Raw genomic sequence first — 16189 nt, 5'->3', positions numbered from 1 at the left:
GGGGAATGTGTCTGTTATATTCTCAAGGACTTACTTATAAATGAGCTCATTTTCCCAAGGGTGTTATGATCTTGAGACATCTTCTGGGATTTCTAAACACTGGTGTTTCTCAAAGGAAAATGTTGTTGAGTCTGCCAAGATTTCCTCACCTTCATTATGGTTTTCAAATGTTCCCATTTCTTAATTCCTTGGCTGTCATGTTTTTAAAAAGTCTTACACTATCTTATAAGAAAAGGATACACATTAAAAGAAACAAAGAATAAAGACAATGGAATGTGTTTCATAATGTTGACTCCCTGCAATACAGATGCCCAACTGATCTCTGATTGGTGTGGCCCAACAGAAATTTCTTCCAAGGTGGAAATGTTCTATGTTGACACTGTGCAAAAGCAGTAACCACTAGTCACATAAAGTTATTGTGCAGTTGAAAGGTGACCAGTATAACTTAGGAACTGAATTTTTAATCTTGATAAACTTTAATATAATAATAAATGTAAAGTCACATTTGGCTAGTGTGGATAAGGTTAGTGGCTATAATGTTGGAATGCATAGCTAGCTCTAAATCAACCTATTACAGGGACAACTAGAACAATAACAAAAGATTGCTGTAGGTAAGTAAATTTCTAGTATATGCTTGTACTCTTTTTCTATCTATGGGATGAAGTTCAACATTTATCCAATGAGATTTTGATCATTTAAAACAAATGGAGAGTATTGGATTCTTGTGTGAACTCCTTTCCCTCATTTGTCACATCTAATTAGTCACCAAGTCTTATTCATCATATATCATAAAGATATCTTAATGGTATCTTAATAACAAAGGTCAGACAGGACCTGGACAGTAGTAATGGACAAGGAAAGGAGGTGACACCTTTGTTATTTTAATTATTCAATAGTGTTACTATTTTAATAGCTCTTTACTACCACTTTTGCTTCTCTCCATTTTACTTCTTACCTGTTTGCAGAGTAACTTTTCCTAAAAACAACCTTACCATATCACTTCCCTGCTTTAGAATATACTTGGCATTCACAATGTGGTCCATGGACCAGCAATATATGTATCACTTGTATTCACTTGGAGCCCATCAGAAATACAGCATCTCAGACCAACTGAATCAGAATCTACAATTTAATAAGAGCTACAAAGGTGATTTTTTAGCACATTCAAATTTGAGAAGTGCAGTTGCAGTTTGAAGTTCAAAATTCGTCGCAATGTTGAGATGTTCTGGTTGAACTCAACTTCCAGCCTCCTCTCCAACAAGTGCCCCTTCCTAATTCTAATACTCCAAGTCTCACAAAATAATTTGGAATTCCATATATTCCTATTTGTTTCTTTGCCTAACAATGGTTTCTATGACCATTTTTCCCCTGGTCTTCAAAATCCAATAGAAAGTTTTCTTTCTGTGGTTTCTTATAAGAGTTAAATATAGCCTCTTTGTACTTGCACAGAATTTTACAGTCACCTCTCTAACAGCATGTACCATGCTGGTTAATCAGTATTTATATGCCTCTCATATGAGACTGTGAATTTTCAGGTAGATATTTCTTTCTTTCTTTTTTAAAGCTTTTTTTTTTTTTTAAAGATTTATTTATTTATACAAGAACCGGGGTACAGGCCAGATGCGCGGGAAGGTGAGAGGATTCACCAGAGACAGAGCGGGGAACTGAACAGGCAGACTGAGTGAAATACACTGCTGAGGGGAGCAGCGGGCGAGACAGGAGAGGTCTGCCGCGCCATGTGGGATTATCAACGGCCGGCTGGGATCGAACCTGCGCTGCAGAGGCTGTGGACAGTTTTACAGTGCGGCACTCAACCGCCTGTGCTACCAGGGAGGCTCCTCAGGAAGACATTTCTTAGACAGTTATGTTCTCAGTAGTTTCCCATACATGCTTGTTAGTTGAATGAGATGTTTTAGAAGTGAGTATTAGATAATGACACTATTTCGAAGAGCTATTGCATTTGAAGGATAGAAAAGAAACTTATTGATCACCTTGTAGAGGTTTTTTATTTTATAAGAAGAAAGAAAACTGAACCCCAACAGTTGAATAACTATCTCCAAAATAAGGAGATATTTTCTCTGTATACACCAGGTACTTTGTAAAATATCTAATGAACAAATAAGATAAACTTATTTTTTGTTTTGTTATTTGGATGAAGTAAATTTCCCTTGACTAATAAGGTAAAGACTAATAAAGTTAGATTGTTCTTGATCTCTTCTGCTAATCTTTTCTTCACCATGCCCTTGTGGGAAAAGACAGGACTCTTTTTCTATCTCCTTTTCAGTTTTGTGTTATAGGACACTAATCAGAAAGATAGTGAAGTAATTAGGGATGCAGCACCATCAGTACACAGCTGATAGTAAGCTTTGCATTTCCTTTCATCAGATCTAGGATGTGGGTTTCTTGAATTTCGTGGTGGCTGGATGAAAGCAGTTGGATCAGGCACCATCTAGATAAGACTTAAGCAGTCCTCATAGCCTGAGGGAGACATTTCAAGTATACAGTAACCAGTCACATTGCAGAAAGTAAACCCACCGCTATGAGTCATTAAGTCACAATTTTATGGAAAATCTTGGATTGTTAACTACTGTCAGTGATTAGATTTTGGCCAAAACTTCTATAGTCACTCTCTACATGCTTTCAAATAAACAACTATTATCTTTCTTCCAGTTGGGAAGCTTGCTATGACTCTATGTGTATTTCATCTTATATTGATGACTTCTACATGAATTCTTATTGTTGTCTTATAAATCCTAGGCTGTTGTCCCAGTTTTGCCATGGTACTTCTATTAGTTAATTCTGGATTTCAGCTGGTGTCAAAACCTTGTCCTATGGGAGAATGTAATCTAATCAGAGTAGTTTACTTTTTCTTTTCTTTCTTTCTTTTTTGGGACCCTCGCCGGTGGCCAGGGAACGAACCGGCACTGCAGAGGCTGTGGGCAGCCTCGCAGCCCAGCGCTCAACTGCTGCGCCACCAGGGGAGGCCCTAGTTTACTTTTTCTAAAGGAAATTAGAACCAAATTTATTTCATGTCTAGCATCTAGTCTGGTACTTTCAGGATGGTTTTGACATATACCTTTGTTCTAGAAAAATACTACCTGACTTTTATAGATTTTTCTATACCCATTACATATTGTATATCTGAGCCTATTTCTTATTACACTAAATATAGCATGACCATAAAACTTGAGGTGCAAACTGGGATACTTTTGAGAGTGAAAGAGTTGCAATTAATAATTACACCTGATCAACAGATTAAACAAGGACTGTCCTGTGTAAGCTGGGATAGTGTCAGGCAAACTGGAACATATGGTCACCTTAACTAAACATTAGTTCTATTATAATTGTTTTTTTTACATTTTAAGTATGATAGTTACTAGGGAGCAAGTTGGGTTAAATTTAACTATTTTATGATACCTATTATATGCCAGGCACTTCAGTAAAAGTGTGCTCAGATTTTAGTCAGGAAAGCACAACATATATATAAAAAAAGTATACTAAACCATTGTGTATTGCGGCATTCATACTAGACAGGGAGTCGGGAAACCTAGATTAGAAATTTTACCTTGAAATTCAGTATATTCCTGTGGTCAAATCACTTAACCCCTCAGACTCTTTTTCTTTTAACTTGTAAAATGAAATGATATTAATTTTTCAAAGAATGGTGTGAGAAATTGGTAAAAAAAAATGAAAGTAGTTAACATAATAATGAATACTTGATAAAGGGTTATCTGAGTTTGTTTAAGCTAGATTTCCTAGTTTAAAGAAAGGCAGTCAGAGTGGAAGTTAGAGTCTTTTATTCTCTTTCTAAAAGCTTTTATTATATATATCTTTAAAAATTTATTTATTTACACAAGAGCCGGGGTACAGGCCACATGCACCGGAGGATGAGTGGATTCACCAGAGACAGAGCAGGGAACAGAACAGGCAGACTGACGAAATACACTGCAGAGGGGAGCAGCAGGCAAGACAGGAGAGGTCTGCTTCACCATGTGTGATTCTTGCTGGCCGACCGGGATAGAACCGGCGCTACAGAGGCTGAGGACAGCCTCAGAGTGCGGCGCTCAACCGCCTGCACCACCAGGAAGGCCTATAATTTTTTTAAACGAGTGCCAATTTTGTTTCATTTGCAGCCCCACCCATATTAGAAGTGAATCTCAGATAACACATAATTTCAACCATAGGTAACTGAGTATGTTTCACAAGAGTCTTATTTTTTGATGTCATCATATCATTATTAAAACCCCCAAAATTTGCTGTGATACCCAAATATCAAGTTACTATACTTGAATACCAAGTTTCCCATTCTCTTATGAAAGTTTCTTCAATGTTTTTTTCAAGTCAAAGTTCAAATGAGGCCTAGGAATCCTTCCTCTTGGTTAGTGTCTTTTTAGTTTCATTTAAAGTATAGCTCACCTGTCCGTCTCTTTATTTTTTTCCTTGCAATATAATTGCTATCAATAACTGGAATTTGTGCCAATCAATGTTCTGTGGAGTGTTCTAATCTCATGGAACACTTTAATGTGTTCATTTTTCCTCAGTATTTCCTGTAAATTGGTAGTTGGGTATAGAAGATGTTCAAATTCAAATTTCACTTTTTTTTTTTTTTTTGGCAAGACATCTTCACAGGATGTGTTGTGTTCTTCCATTGGGAAACACATAATGCCTGGGTGACTATGTTTTATGATGTTAGCAGCTGTTGCTATTTAATTAATATTTAATGCCTAGATCCATTTGTTCACTCAGGGTTTAAATTTTTTTTCTGATGTCACAAAATTCCCTGGTTTTTTTACTTCTGTAAGTGGTCAGAGTTGCAATTAAGATGAAGATGTAATTAAGAAAATAGTTGCATGAATTATGCCTATATGTGCCAACCTCTAATATTATCTTATTAAACTCTAAAAATACATTCATTGATTACTAGGAGGAAACAATGGTAGAGATAACTTTGTAATGCTGTAAATGAAAGATCACTAGAACATGATTTCCCCAAATCTTTTTATTTATTTATTGTTTATTTATTTCTTTAATTTTTAAGATTTATTTATTTGTGCATACAAAACTGGGGTACAGGTCAGAGGTGTGTGTGGGGGGGTGAGAGGATTCACCAGAGACAGAGTGGGGAGCAGAACAGGCAGATTGACTCAAATACACTGCGAGGGGAGCAGAGGGTAAGACAGAAGAGGTCTGCTGCACCATGTGGATTGCTCCCTGGCCGGCTGGGATCGAACTCATGCTGAGGAGGCTGTGGATAGCTTCATAGTGCTGTGCCATCCCTTGTGCCACCAGGGAGGTCCCCAGATCTTTTTATTTATTTTTTTTAAGATTTATTTAATTTATTTATGCATATAAGAGCTGGGGTGTAGGCCAGAGGTGCCAGGGGGTGAGAGAATTCACCAGAGACAGAGTGGGGAGCAGAACAGGCAAATCGACTGAAATGCAGTGCTGAGGGGAGCAGTGGGTGACAGGAGAGGGCTGCTGCAGTGGCTGGCAAGAGCTTGATAGCACTGAGACTTAATGTCTGCACCACCAGGGAGGCCCCCTTCCCAGATCTTTTTAGTATAAATGGCTGTATGGGCTTTATGACATAATTAAGAAATGGCCCTATAGATTGTTAAATGCACAAAAATAATTAGTAAAACTTATCTACATAAAATCCATTTTTCATTACTTCTTGGCTTTGAGGCGCAATAACTCTAGCTTCTTTTCTAGGAATAAACAATGTATTCTTTTACTGATACTGTCCTCTTTTGCTTTCATTAATATAATGCTATTATTTTAATTTTAAGTGATAGTATGGCCCAACAATCATAGCTAAACACTTTGAGTTACTTTTCCAATAACATTGATTAGCCATCCATATTCTCTCTCCAGATCCTGGTCAAGAGTAACATGTTGTCATTTGACAACTGGCAAAGATTAACAGTCAGCTGTGGCCACTGCACTGACTCACCCAGGGATTTAAACCATGACCTTGGCCTCATTATCATGCTGTTATAATCTACTGAGCAAAATAGCCAGAAAAATAATTTCTTAAGACAGGAAGTAAAAAAATTTGCTATTTGTGTCTTCAAGCTTAAACCCTTGCACATCTGTGCCCTTTCAGTAATTCTATTAGCAGGTGTTTTGGATATGGATGAGGAACTGGAGGCAGGATATTCTCCTGAAAGTCATAGCTGATCATGTCAGTTCTCTCACTGAAAATAACAACAAAAAGACAACAAAAGAAACCCCCAAATCCTCTACTGCCTGTTCAATGACTATAGGACAAGTTCAAATTCTTCAACATAACATATAAGGTTGTAGAATAATCTCTCCACAACCTATTTCTCCAACTTTATGTCTTGCAACTCCCTGCCTTCTTCTCTTCATATTCCAGTAAGAAATTTTTCTCATTTTTTTATGACTGGTCATGTAATTGTGTACAACATACTTATTGAGTCCCTATAATATCAGACAGTCTTCTTGGTCCTGGGGAAAATGGAGTGAAAGTCACATTCCTTGACCTTAAAGAATTCATGGTCTAGTTGAAGAGATTGACGAGGAAATAAATGGTTATAATACTGTGTGACAAGTGTGAGCAACTAGGTACAGTGCTAAGAGTCTGGGGCAGATGGGTGGAAGGAGAAAGGGAGATAAGCATATGGTGGAGGACATAAAGAAATGGACTGAGAGGAAGACTACGTGTGGGAGGAGTGTAAAAGGTGATTCAAGATGATCAAGTGGAAAGTCAGAGAGATGAGAAATGGAACGAATACTTACAAAGTCCAAGTATAGGTTGTTATGGCTAAAAAGGGAGATGTGTTGGTAGGCTGGATTGGAGATAAGGCTGTTCCTCTGCCCAGAAGAAATTCATTCAAGTATTATTTGGAATGCTTATGTGCTTTTTAGCTGCTTGGGATATGTTAAAAATTCTGTTCTGTTCATGCACTTATATTCTGATAGAGGAAGCTGATAATCCAGGAGTGGCGAGTGCAAAGGGAAAAAAAAGTAGGACAAGGTAATAGAGATTGGAGTGACCAGGGAGCCGGAGGGGTGGGCTGGAATCCCTCATAGAATCAACTGAGCAAATGTGGGAAGGAAATTAGCTAAAAAAACATCTGAGCGAAGAGTGTTCTAGGTAGGGAGAACAGCTAGCGGAAGGCTTAAGCAAGTAGTAGGGGTGAACTCAGGAGATCATGTAGGTTTTTATTTTTTAAAGATTTATTTTTATTTTTATACAAGAACTGGGGTACAGGCCAGGGGTACAGGAGGGTGAGAGGATTCACCAGAGACAGAGCAGGAAGCAGAACAGGCAGACGGACTGAAATACACTGCTGAGGGGAGCAGCGGGTGAGACAGGAGAGGTCTGCGGTGCCATTTGGGTATCCCTCTGGATGGCCGGGAATCAAACCCGCGCTGCAGAGGCTGCGGACAGCTTCACAGCGCTGTGCTCAACCCGCTGTGCCACCAGGGAGGCCCAGGACTGTAGGTTTTTTAAATTTAGCTCTGACCGAGTAAAATAGGCAGCCACCACAGGATTTTGACCAGTGTAGTATTATGAGCTGACTAATGTTTTGTGGTGTTGTGTTAACAAGACTTTGGAGCCAAAAGGATAGAAGCAGGGAGAGCTGTTACGAAAGCTGTAGAAATGTGAACCATTTAAATATATTTTGTGTACTTTTGAGAGCTGCTGTGATCTAAGCATTGTGAGGCAACTAGACATCTTTGCAGACTACTGGGTTCTCAGTAAATTTTAGTGATGTGACTATTTTAGTTTATGTTTTTAATAACGTATGTAGAAGAATACAAGTCAGTACCTTTACTCTTATGTAAAAATGAAGTCCAAAGACTCACAGCTTCACAAACTTGAGTCCATATAGGAAATAAAGACAGGACTTGTATTTTTAAATTCTCAGAAGACCTTGAGAATTCAATGATGAAGATGGTTGCTTTCTACTAGAGTGAAATAAGAACACTGCAGTTTCAACTCAAGTTCAAATGTATTTATATAGTTGAGGAATGTGCTCAAGTGAAACATAATCCCATACAGTCTACAGTGACATGTGATACACATTTTAAGTAAAATGTGTAAACCAGAACCAATAAAACACCTCTAAGATCCGTATTATATAGTAAGATGAAAACTTAGAGATCTCTTGGGGCAACTACTTTGAAAAGTAGCCCACTTACAATTCTGTGTGGTATATATTCTATCTATATTATATCAATACTGTGACAATTTTTATTTTTATTTCTAAAAGGTGTATGACAAGGATGGAAGGTGATTTTGAGATAATTTGTACACCTAAGGATTCCCTTGAATAGGAGAAAAACATGTAGTTGTAACAATGTAAAAATGGAACACAGTAACATTAACTTCTACTTTAATTGTGTAGGAAGTCAGATGTCCCAGTGATAACACACACACACACACACACACACACACACACACACACACACACACACACTGTATTTCACATCCTGGCACTGCCTGCCAGCAGGCGAGAGGCAGGGGGTAGGTCGAGGTATACATAGCCACAGATACCCAGTGTGCTAACTATGTGGCTGGTGGAAAATGGTGCAGGACCTACGATGTGACCATAATGGCCCAGTTTGAATAATCACTATTAAGTTCACATTTAAAATATTAAAAATAACCAAGCTATTTTAACCTCAGAGTTTTCGCTTCAGAGTGGCTTATGTATTCTGGCTCCTGTTTCTGCTTGGGTTGATAGTTGGCTGGGGAGTGGGAGTTGTGTTACTTCAAATTTGGCTCAGAGATAGTTGATTAAGGTAGAGTGTTCCACCCATCCTTTTGGATTATATTTAGTTCTGAGCTCGTGCGTACACTCTCTCTCTCTCTCATTTTCCAGAAGGAGCTTTAGTGGTACTTAAGGTATCCTAGGCTAAAGTCACAGAATTGGATTTGCTGGTATTGTCACTACCTCTGAAAGAAAAGTGTGGACATTACTATTACTAGAAAGTTCAATGTTTCAATTTTAGGGAAAAAAAATCCAGTCTCTCTAGAAATGTTCTTTTTGCTTGTTTTCCACTTCCCACTTTCTCTCCCATTATTTCTTTTGCAATGCAATATAGTTTTCAACCTTGGTCACACATTGTCACGTGGGGGAACTTTCAAAATATACCTATGGCCAGGGTCCTAATCCTAGAGATGGAATCATTTATTTGGGATTGGGCCAAGGTGGCATTTTAAAAAAGCTATTCAGGAATTTTAATGTACAGCCAGTGTTGAAAACCACATGGTTTCAAATGGAATAGAAATATCTGGGGTCTAGTTCCAGCACCACCATTTACTGGCTGGTTGATCTCAGTCCTCAGTTTCCCATAGTTTGATGAGTTTGGATTAGACATTTATAAAAATTCTCTAACTCTAAAATACAATTAAAGAAGTTGGGGTTCATATAATCTCTAGTTTGTTCAGCTCTAAGGAGATAAAAAATAGTTATTTGGAATACAAGGGTTTAGTTTGAAAGTAGGTGAATAACAATAAAAAAATAGAAGTTTGTTTCCTTCTTCCAGATTACAAAGCATGGGAGAAAAGAAACAAATTTAAGCCTAGAAATCACAAGAGATTTTTATGGCTGCTCTGTCTGTTCCCAGCTCTCTTAAATTGGGAGCTAGTCAGATGGTACCTGGGGAACAGAGGGAGGAGGGACTTACTACATACCAAGAAGGTAAATATGATACAACCCCCAAAGGCTTTACACAACTCACCAGAACAGGCTAGCCGGGTGCAAAACAGTATGTGGGTGGTGGGGTAGGGAAGTACTGTGCATATATACACATGTATGAAAACACACACACACACGTACACACACACACACACAGAGTCTTTAATTGTGCTTGCTGAGAGATCTCCCAGAAGAGAGGGTGATCTCAGGCGACCCCCTCCCCTCCAGAGCGATCTGCCAGTGAAGAGGCCGCCCAGCTACCTCTCCAGCCAGTCCCGGCCTTACCCCCAGCCGATGGGTGGTCTGTCCCACCCAGAGCAGAAGGCTGTTGCCTCGTTCTCCAGGTTTTTTCAGTCTACCCTTTGACAGAACCCAGCCCCTGATTTGAAAACCAGACTCTCAATTCTAACCCATTTCCCATCACCTAGCTACTCTGCCTCTTCTCTCTAGACCAGGCCGCCAAAAAATTAGCCAAACGGAATGCCAGCTCTCCGTCCCCCTCAGGATGCTCTCTAGTCCTTGCACTCTCATAACATTTCCCCCCCAGCCCCTCCCAAACCCTGACTCCCGTGTCTCACCTCCCCACTTCTCCACGCGCTAGTCCGGCCTCCGGTCTCCACTTCTCCAAGCACTTTCCCCCACCAGCCTTCTGCTTTCCAGAACTTCCTCACCCCCTGCCTGTCCCCGAGCCGGGGGCCAGGTCCCCCACACCTGTGCGCCCTAGTCGCTCATCCCTCCCTCCCCTTAGTTGATCGCTAGCAGACCACCCCCTCGCCCCGGGACCCGAGGGGACGTCCACCCCGGCAGCCGACGCTCGTCAGCGCCCCAGAACTCCGCCCCGACACCTCCGGAGCCCCTGCACAAGCTCACGCTCGTGTACCTCCGGGCCTGACACCCGGGCACTCCCCCCTCCCCCAGCCCCTCCTCTCCAAAACCTTGGCGCCCCCATCTCCAGACGGCACCCCTCCCGCCCGCGCGCCCCGAGGCTCGCCGCTTCCTTCTCGCCCGACCTGACCCCCAGGGCGCCCCATTCACCCCACTCACACCCTTCCCCTCACCCCGACTCCTCGGGCGCCCCCTCACTGGCTCACATCCTCCACAACTCCGCCCTTGAAAACTCGCCACCCTCCCCCCAGCCCGGCTCGCCCTCCCCACCCCTCCCTACGTCTCCCCGCCCGGCCCCAGCCCACCGGCAGCGCTCGGGAGGGGTGGCCGCCGCCCGCCGGGCGCCCGCCGTGCCCGGGCTGGGGCGGCCGCGAGGTGACGCGGCCCCCGCGGGAGGAGCCCGGGAGGCGGCGGGGCGGAGGAGGCGCGGGCGGCAGCAGCGAGAGGCGGCGACGGCGGCGCAGGGAGCAGGCCCTCCGCGCGGACTCCGCGCACCCAAAGGGCGGCGGCGGCTGGGGGACCCCGGCGGGCGTGCGATGAGGGGCGCGCGGCGCCCGTCCCTGCTGCGCGTCGGAGCCGGCCCGCGCCCGGGCGCTGCCAGTCCGGCGGCCCTGACCCCGGGACTCCCCGCCGCTCGCCCCCGTCCTCCCTGCTCGGCTTGCGCGTCTCCGCGGTAGCTCGGAGGGGTCGCCGGCGGCCGTCGCGCGCCCCACGACCGTCTCCCTTCCTTTCCTGGAGGGGACCCCCCGCCCCGCGCCGGAGCCCTGCGACGCGCGAGCCGGCGGGACGGCCGAGCCGCCGCTCGGAGAAATCGGCTCCTGCGCCCTCGCCAGCGACTCCGCGCCCGCTCCGGCGCCCCTCGGGCTCGCGGGACGCCGCCTCCCGGCGCTCGCGGCGAGTTCCCCCGACTCCCCCGGGGGCCGGCGCGCGGCCACCCCTCGCCCCTCCGGGGCGGCGCGCGCACCCCCGGCCCCCGCCGCGGCCGGACACACTCGCGCCTCGGCCCGCGCGCCGCCCTCCCGCCCGCTCCCTCCAGTCACCCCACCCTCAGCCGTGCCCGCCGCTTACTCCAGCGCCCGCCCCGCCGCGCCGCGCGCCGCGTCCGGCCGGGCCTCGCGCGCCTTTCTCCGACCCCGCGCGCGAGCCAGCCTGCGCCCCGGGAGGGAGACGCCGATCCGGGAGCGCACCCCTCGGGCTCCCCGCCGCCCGCGCCCTCCCCTCCCCCCTCCTGCTTTCCTGGGGGAGGGGGGCCGTCGCCGCGGATTGAAGGCCATTGATTTGTATGCATTTGTCCCAGCGCCGGAGGCTGCCCCAGCCGCCCGTGGAGCCGCCTCCCTGCTCGCCTGAGGTGCTTCGGCTCCGCCAAACATGTCGGCTCCTGTCGGGCCGCGGGGCCGCCCGGCTCCCACCCCGGCGGCGTCTCAGCCGCCGCTGCAGCCCGAGATGCCCGACCTCAGCCACCTCACGGAGGAGGAGAGGAAGATCATCCTGGCCGTCATGGACCGGCAGAAGAAAGAAGAGGAGAAGGAGCAGTCGGTGCTCAAGTAAGGACCCGGCTCCATCTTCCCGCCTCCCTCCCTCCTGCCTGCCCTCCGCCCCCTCGGCCGCTCCTCTGCGGCCGCCCGCGCGCCCGGGACCGCCGCCCGCCGCCCGCCCGCCGCTCTCCCGCCGGCGGCGCCCGGGCCACGAGGGCTGCGGCGGGCGCCCGCCGCCGGCGCCGCTCTCCGGGTGTCCGAGCGCGGGGGTGTGTGTCCGGACGCGGGGCGCCCAGGCCGGGGGGCGAGGGCGGCGAGCCCCGGGGCGAGGCCGTCGCCCCGGCCGCCCTTCCGGCTTCCTCCGCGGGCCGCTTCGGCGCCGGGCCGCGGCGGGGCTGGGGGGGCTGCACCGGGCTGCACCGGGCTCCGCGCGCCCCTTCTCCTTCCGCGTCGCCCCCGCGCGGAGGCCGTGGCTGGGGCAGGGAATCCAATATGGCCGTGCACAGGTGCTCCCCGGCCGGGACCCGGGGAGGGCGCGCCGGCCGCGCGCTGGGGGCGCCCCTGGGCGCCCCTCGTCCCGCGCCTCCGCAGGGCGCGTCCGCTCCCAGCGCGGAGAAGACCAGGGCTGGCCGCGGTCGCCACGGGCGGGGGCGCGGCGCTTCGGGCGAGGGGCCTAAGCCCTAGCGCGTCGGGTGGGTGTGCGGCCGCCGCCATCTTCCAGCCCCTCCCCCTCGGCGGGCGCTGACACCCTGCACTCGGCTGCTCTTCCTGTTTGCCGCTGGTAAATCTGTCTAATCCTGAGGAGACTCTGAAGAGACTCCCGTTCCTGCCATGACTGCAGTTTGGGACGCTTCCTACCTGGCGAAGTTGCACTGTGCGCGTTCCCAGTCGAGGCGGCCCGGGGTGGCCCAGGGAGGGTGGCAGCGGCCCCCAGGCGAGGGGTTCGCGGCCCGGCAACTTCAGCACCAGGGAACTGTCCAGGCGGGCTCTCTGGCGCGCTGAAACTCCCTGTCAGTGTGGTGGTTTATTTGTATAAGTTTGCTTTTAAATGCTTTCCAGTTATTTGACTTCTCGGTTACTCTGTGAAAGAGATTTTGCACAAGACGAATAGCCTTTTATGCTTTTCCAACTTTTTTCTCTTCGCTGGAATCAGTCACTAGGAGGGTACTGCACCCTCTTGCGTGCTAGCAAATACACTTTCCCATGTTCTCCACAGAAACACACATTTGTAAGCATAGCATTTGTGGATGAAGGAACTAACATGCTGATCTCTAATTGTGTGAAATTTAAAAGCAGGTTGTTGAGTCAGTGTTCTTTAATGCACCTATATAAAGACACAATACTGTCCCTACATGTGTGTTCACATTTTAATGAAAAATATTACTTTAAATAATTTGTGATAACAAACATCACATATCTAGAGATGTTCGAGAAAAGAACTGTTTCCCCCCAAATACTGAAAGAGTAAGCAAATGAATTCCTGGCGTATTAACTGAAATTAAGAAGAATTGCTTCTTCAAAGCAATTTGTGGGTTTCAATACTTGTTTGGCAATGCGATTTATTAGTAGGCTTCGGAAATGAAAAAAAAAAGTAAGAGATTTAAGTAGCTCATTTCAACTAATGAAGTAACAAAGCATTTACTTTTTATTGACGTATACTTGACGTGATACTAGTTTCAGGTGTACAATATAATGACTTAGTATTTAAATATATTGCAAAATGATCCTGACAATACATCTAGTTAACATCTGTCATCATACATAGTTACATTTTTCTCTTGTGATGAGAACTTTTAGGATCTACTTTAATGACTTTCAAATATGCAATGCAGTATTATTAGCTATAGTTATCATGTTGTGCATTATATTCCTGTGACGACTTATTTTATAAGTGGAAGTTGGGACTCTTTGACCCCCTTCACCTGTTTTATTCTCTCCTCCACCCCCACCTCTGCCAGCCACCACTCTGTTCTCTGTGTCTGTGAGCTTTGGATTGTTTGTTTTTTTTTAGATTCCACAGATAAGTGAAATCATAAGGTATTTATCCTTCTCCCTGGCTTGTTTATTTAGCAGAATGTGCTCAGGTTTCACTGATGTCCAAAATAGCCAGATTTCATTCTTAGTAAAGACTTTTTAGTAATGCATTATTTTAAAAAGCTTTCTGAGCATACTCCTAACTTTGCTTAACTTTTCACTATATATACTAGCAATGCCTTGCTTTTGATGGCTTACATTATTTAGATACATGGTTTTATACTTTTTATTATAATTCTGTAAAATCACTATTGCCAAATGACGTTCAAATAAAATAGTTTTGTTTCTTTGACATATTTAAATGTAGGATATATTTTTATTTCTTTATAGCATGACAAATAATAGTATATATGACTAATTCACTAGAGTGCTAGTGTTCTATTATATAAAAATTCAAATGAATTTTTGAGTACCGGATGAAGGATTATTTAAAATGAGTAGTACATTATGTTAGCAAAATGTGAAAGGGGTTTCCTGGTAGCTTCATGTATATGTATTGTCTCTGTAAATACATACAATGTTTGTGCATTCATATTTGCATAGTTTAGATAGAAATAGGCATTCTCTAAGCATACATTCATATAGTCTATGAAATTACATTGATGAAAAACCTATTTATATATATTTTTAAATATCTACTTGCATTTCTACCTTAGTTTTGGAAGGGGTCATACCTCAAAATAATTTCAAAATTATTTTTATGTTCATTTCAATAAGAAGTTATTTGGAGGTTGAAGCTTCATGTGTTTGAAATATAAATTTAAATATTTTTTTAAAAAATGCTTTAGCTTTTGAAATAAAATAAGAGTTGGCAAGGAAAGTAATAGACTTTATACTAGAATTATAATAATGAGAGATGAATTGTTTTTGAAGAATTTGACAATTTATTAAGTAATTTATCAATATTGGGTATTAAGTTACAACTGTAATATATAAGACAACATTAATATTCTTCAATGACTACTATTTTCATTAACTTTTAGGGGCCATTTGTTTGGCCCTCACTATGTTATCCTTTGTTTCTATTTAGTGATATCCATTTAATTGCCTGTTAATATCTATTCTGAGAGGTCAGGGCAAAGAGAAATAAGTTGAAATTCAAATTCATGCCTGCTGCCTTTCAACAGACATTTAAAAAATAAGTTTGATATGTGAAAAAATTGAAACTATTGGATGAAAATATCTTTGTATGATTTGTGACTTGCATATTCATATTAAGTATTCATAAAAAGCAGGGCATGCATACCCAAGGGCATCACAAGATGATATATTGGAGTACAGGGAGAAGATATTAAAATACATATTTACATTTCTATTTTTATTTAACAAAGAAAGAAATTAAAGTTTACTAATATTTACTATATAGATTGAAATATTGTGGTACATATAATTTACAAATAAATATCATATATTATGAGGTACAAGCCTGAGCTATTTTTAATGAGAGATTAGTGATCAGGACAGTTTGAGACCACTATGGCAATCTCTCTGCTTAGGAGCCTGAATAAGTTATTAGTAATAGTTATTAGTAATTTCTTCAGAGCCTGGCTGAACATTTACATATTCAGAAAGTCTTCTGTCACCATCAAGTAACAGCATTTTACATGTGAGGGAAGTAGTAGGAATTTGGAAGTATTTTTATATTTCAATATATATGGTCAGTAATTACTTTTTAAAAAATCATTACATGAATTTTTTTTTTAACAGATTTGGTTTAGCTAAATCAGTCTACCAGTAAAATATATGATGTCTTTTTACTGATTTTTTTAAGCCTACTTGTAAGACTTTAAGCTTCTTGAGGGTAAGAATAAAAATGTACCCTTCTTTGGAATTTGTTTTGTAACATCCTTAGTGTCTGCACATAGTAGGTACTTAACAAATAATGTAGGTTTGGCTTGTGGAAATGTTAATGAGGTAGCTTCCCAGTTTTGCTGAGAAAATGGAGAATAATTTTTTTGAAGGTATAGCATAATTTATTAAAAGTTTGTTTTTTCCAGTGGGTTACTTTTTTTTGGGTGTGGTATTATGAAAAAATGTCTGAGGAAAGCAAACCCCACTGAGATCAGTAAGTATTTATTGAGTTTCTACTATGTGCCTATCACAGTTTTTCAGATGAGGTGC

At 43.8% G+C, this 16189-nt stretch overlaps 1 protein-coding gene across 1 annotated transcript in view; it reads left to right on the top strand.

The window, feature by feature from the left end:
- The first annotated feature begins 11927 nt into the window (after positions 1-11927).
- The window catches only part of LOC129145383 (regulating synaptic membrane exocytosis protein 2-like), a 134715-nt gene continuing 130453 nt past the window's right edge, over positions 11928-16189 (top strand). Inside the window, exon 1 of the mRNA XM_054692801.1 lies at positions 11928-12103. Within this exon, the coding sequence (XP_054548776.1) occupies positions 11928-12103 (176 nt within the window). The remainder of the gene's footprint in view (positions 12104-16189) is intronic.

This window comes from Talpa occidentalis, unplaced genomic scaffold (assembly GCF_014898055.3).
Source record: "Talpa occidentalis isolate TD23 unplaced genomic scaffold, MPIMG_talOcc4v2.1, whole genome shotgun sequence".
Lineage (NCBI taxonomy): Eukaryota > Metazoa > Chordata > Mammalia > Eulipotyphla > Talpidae > Talpa > Talpa occidentalis.
Note: the sequence above shows the minus strand (reverse complement) of the source record. Positions and strands in the feature narration are given on the sequence as shown.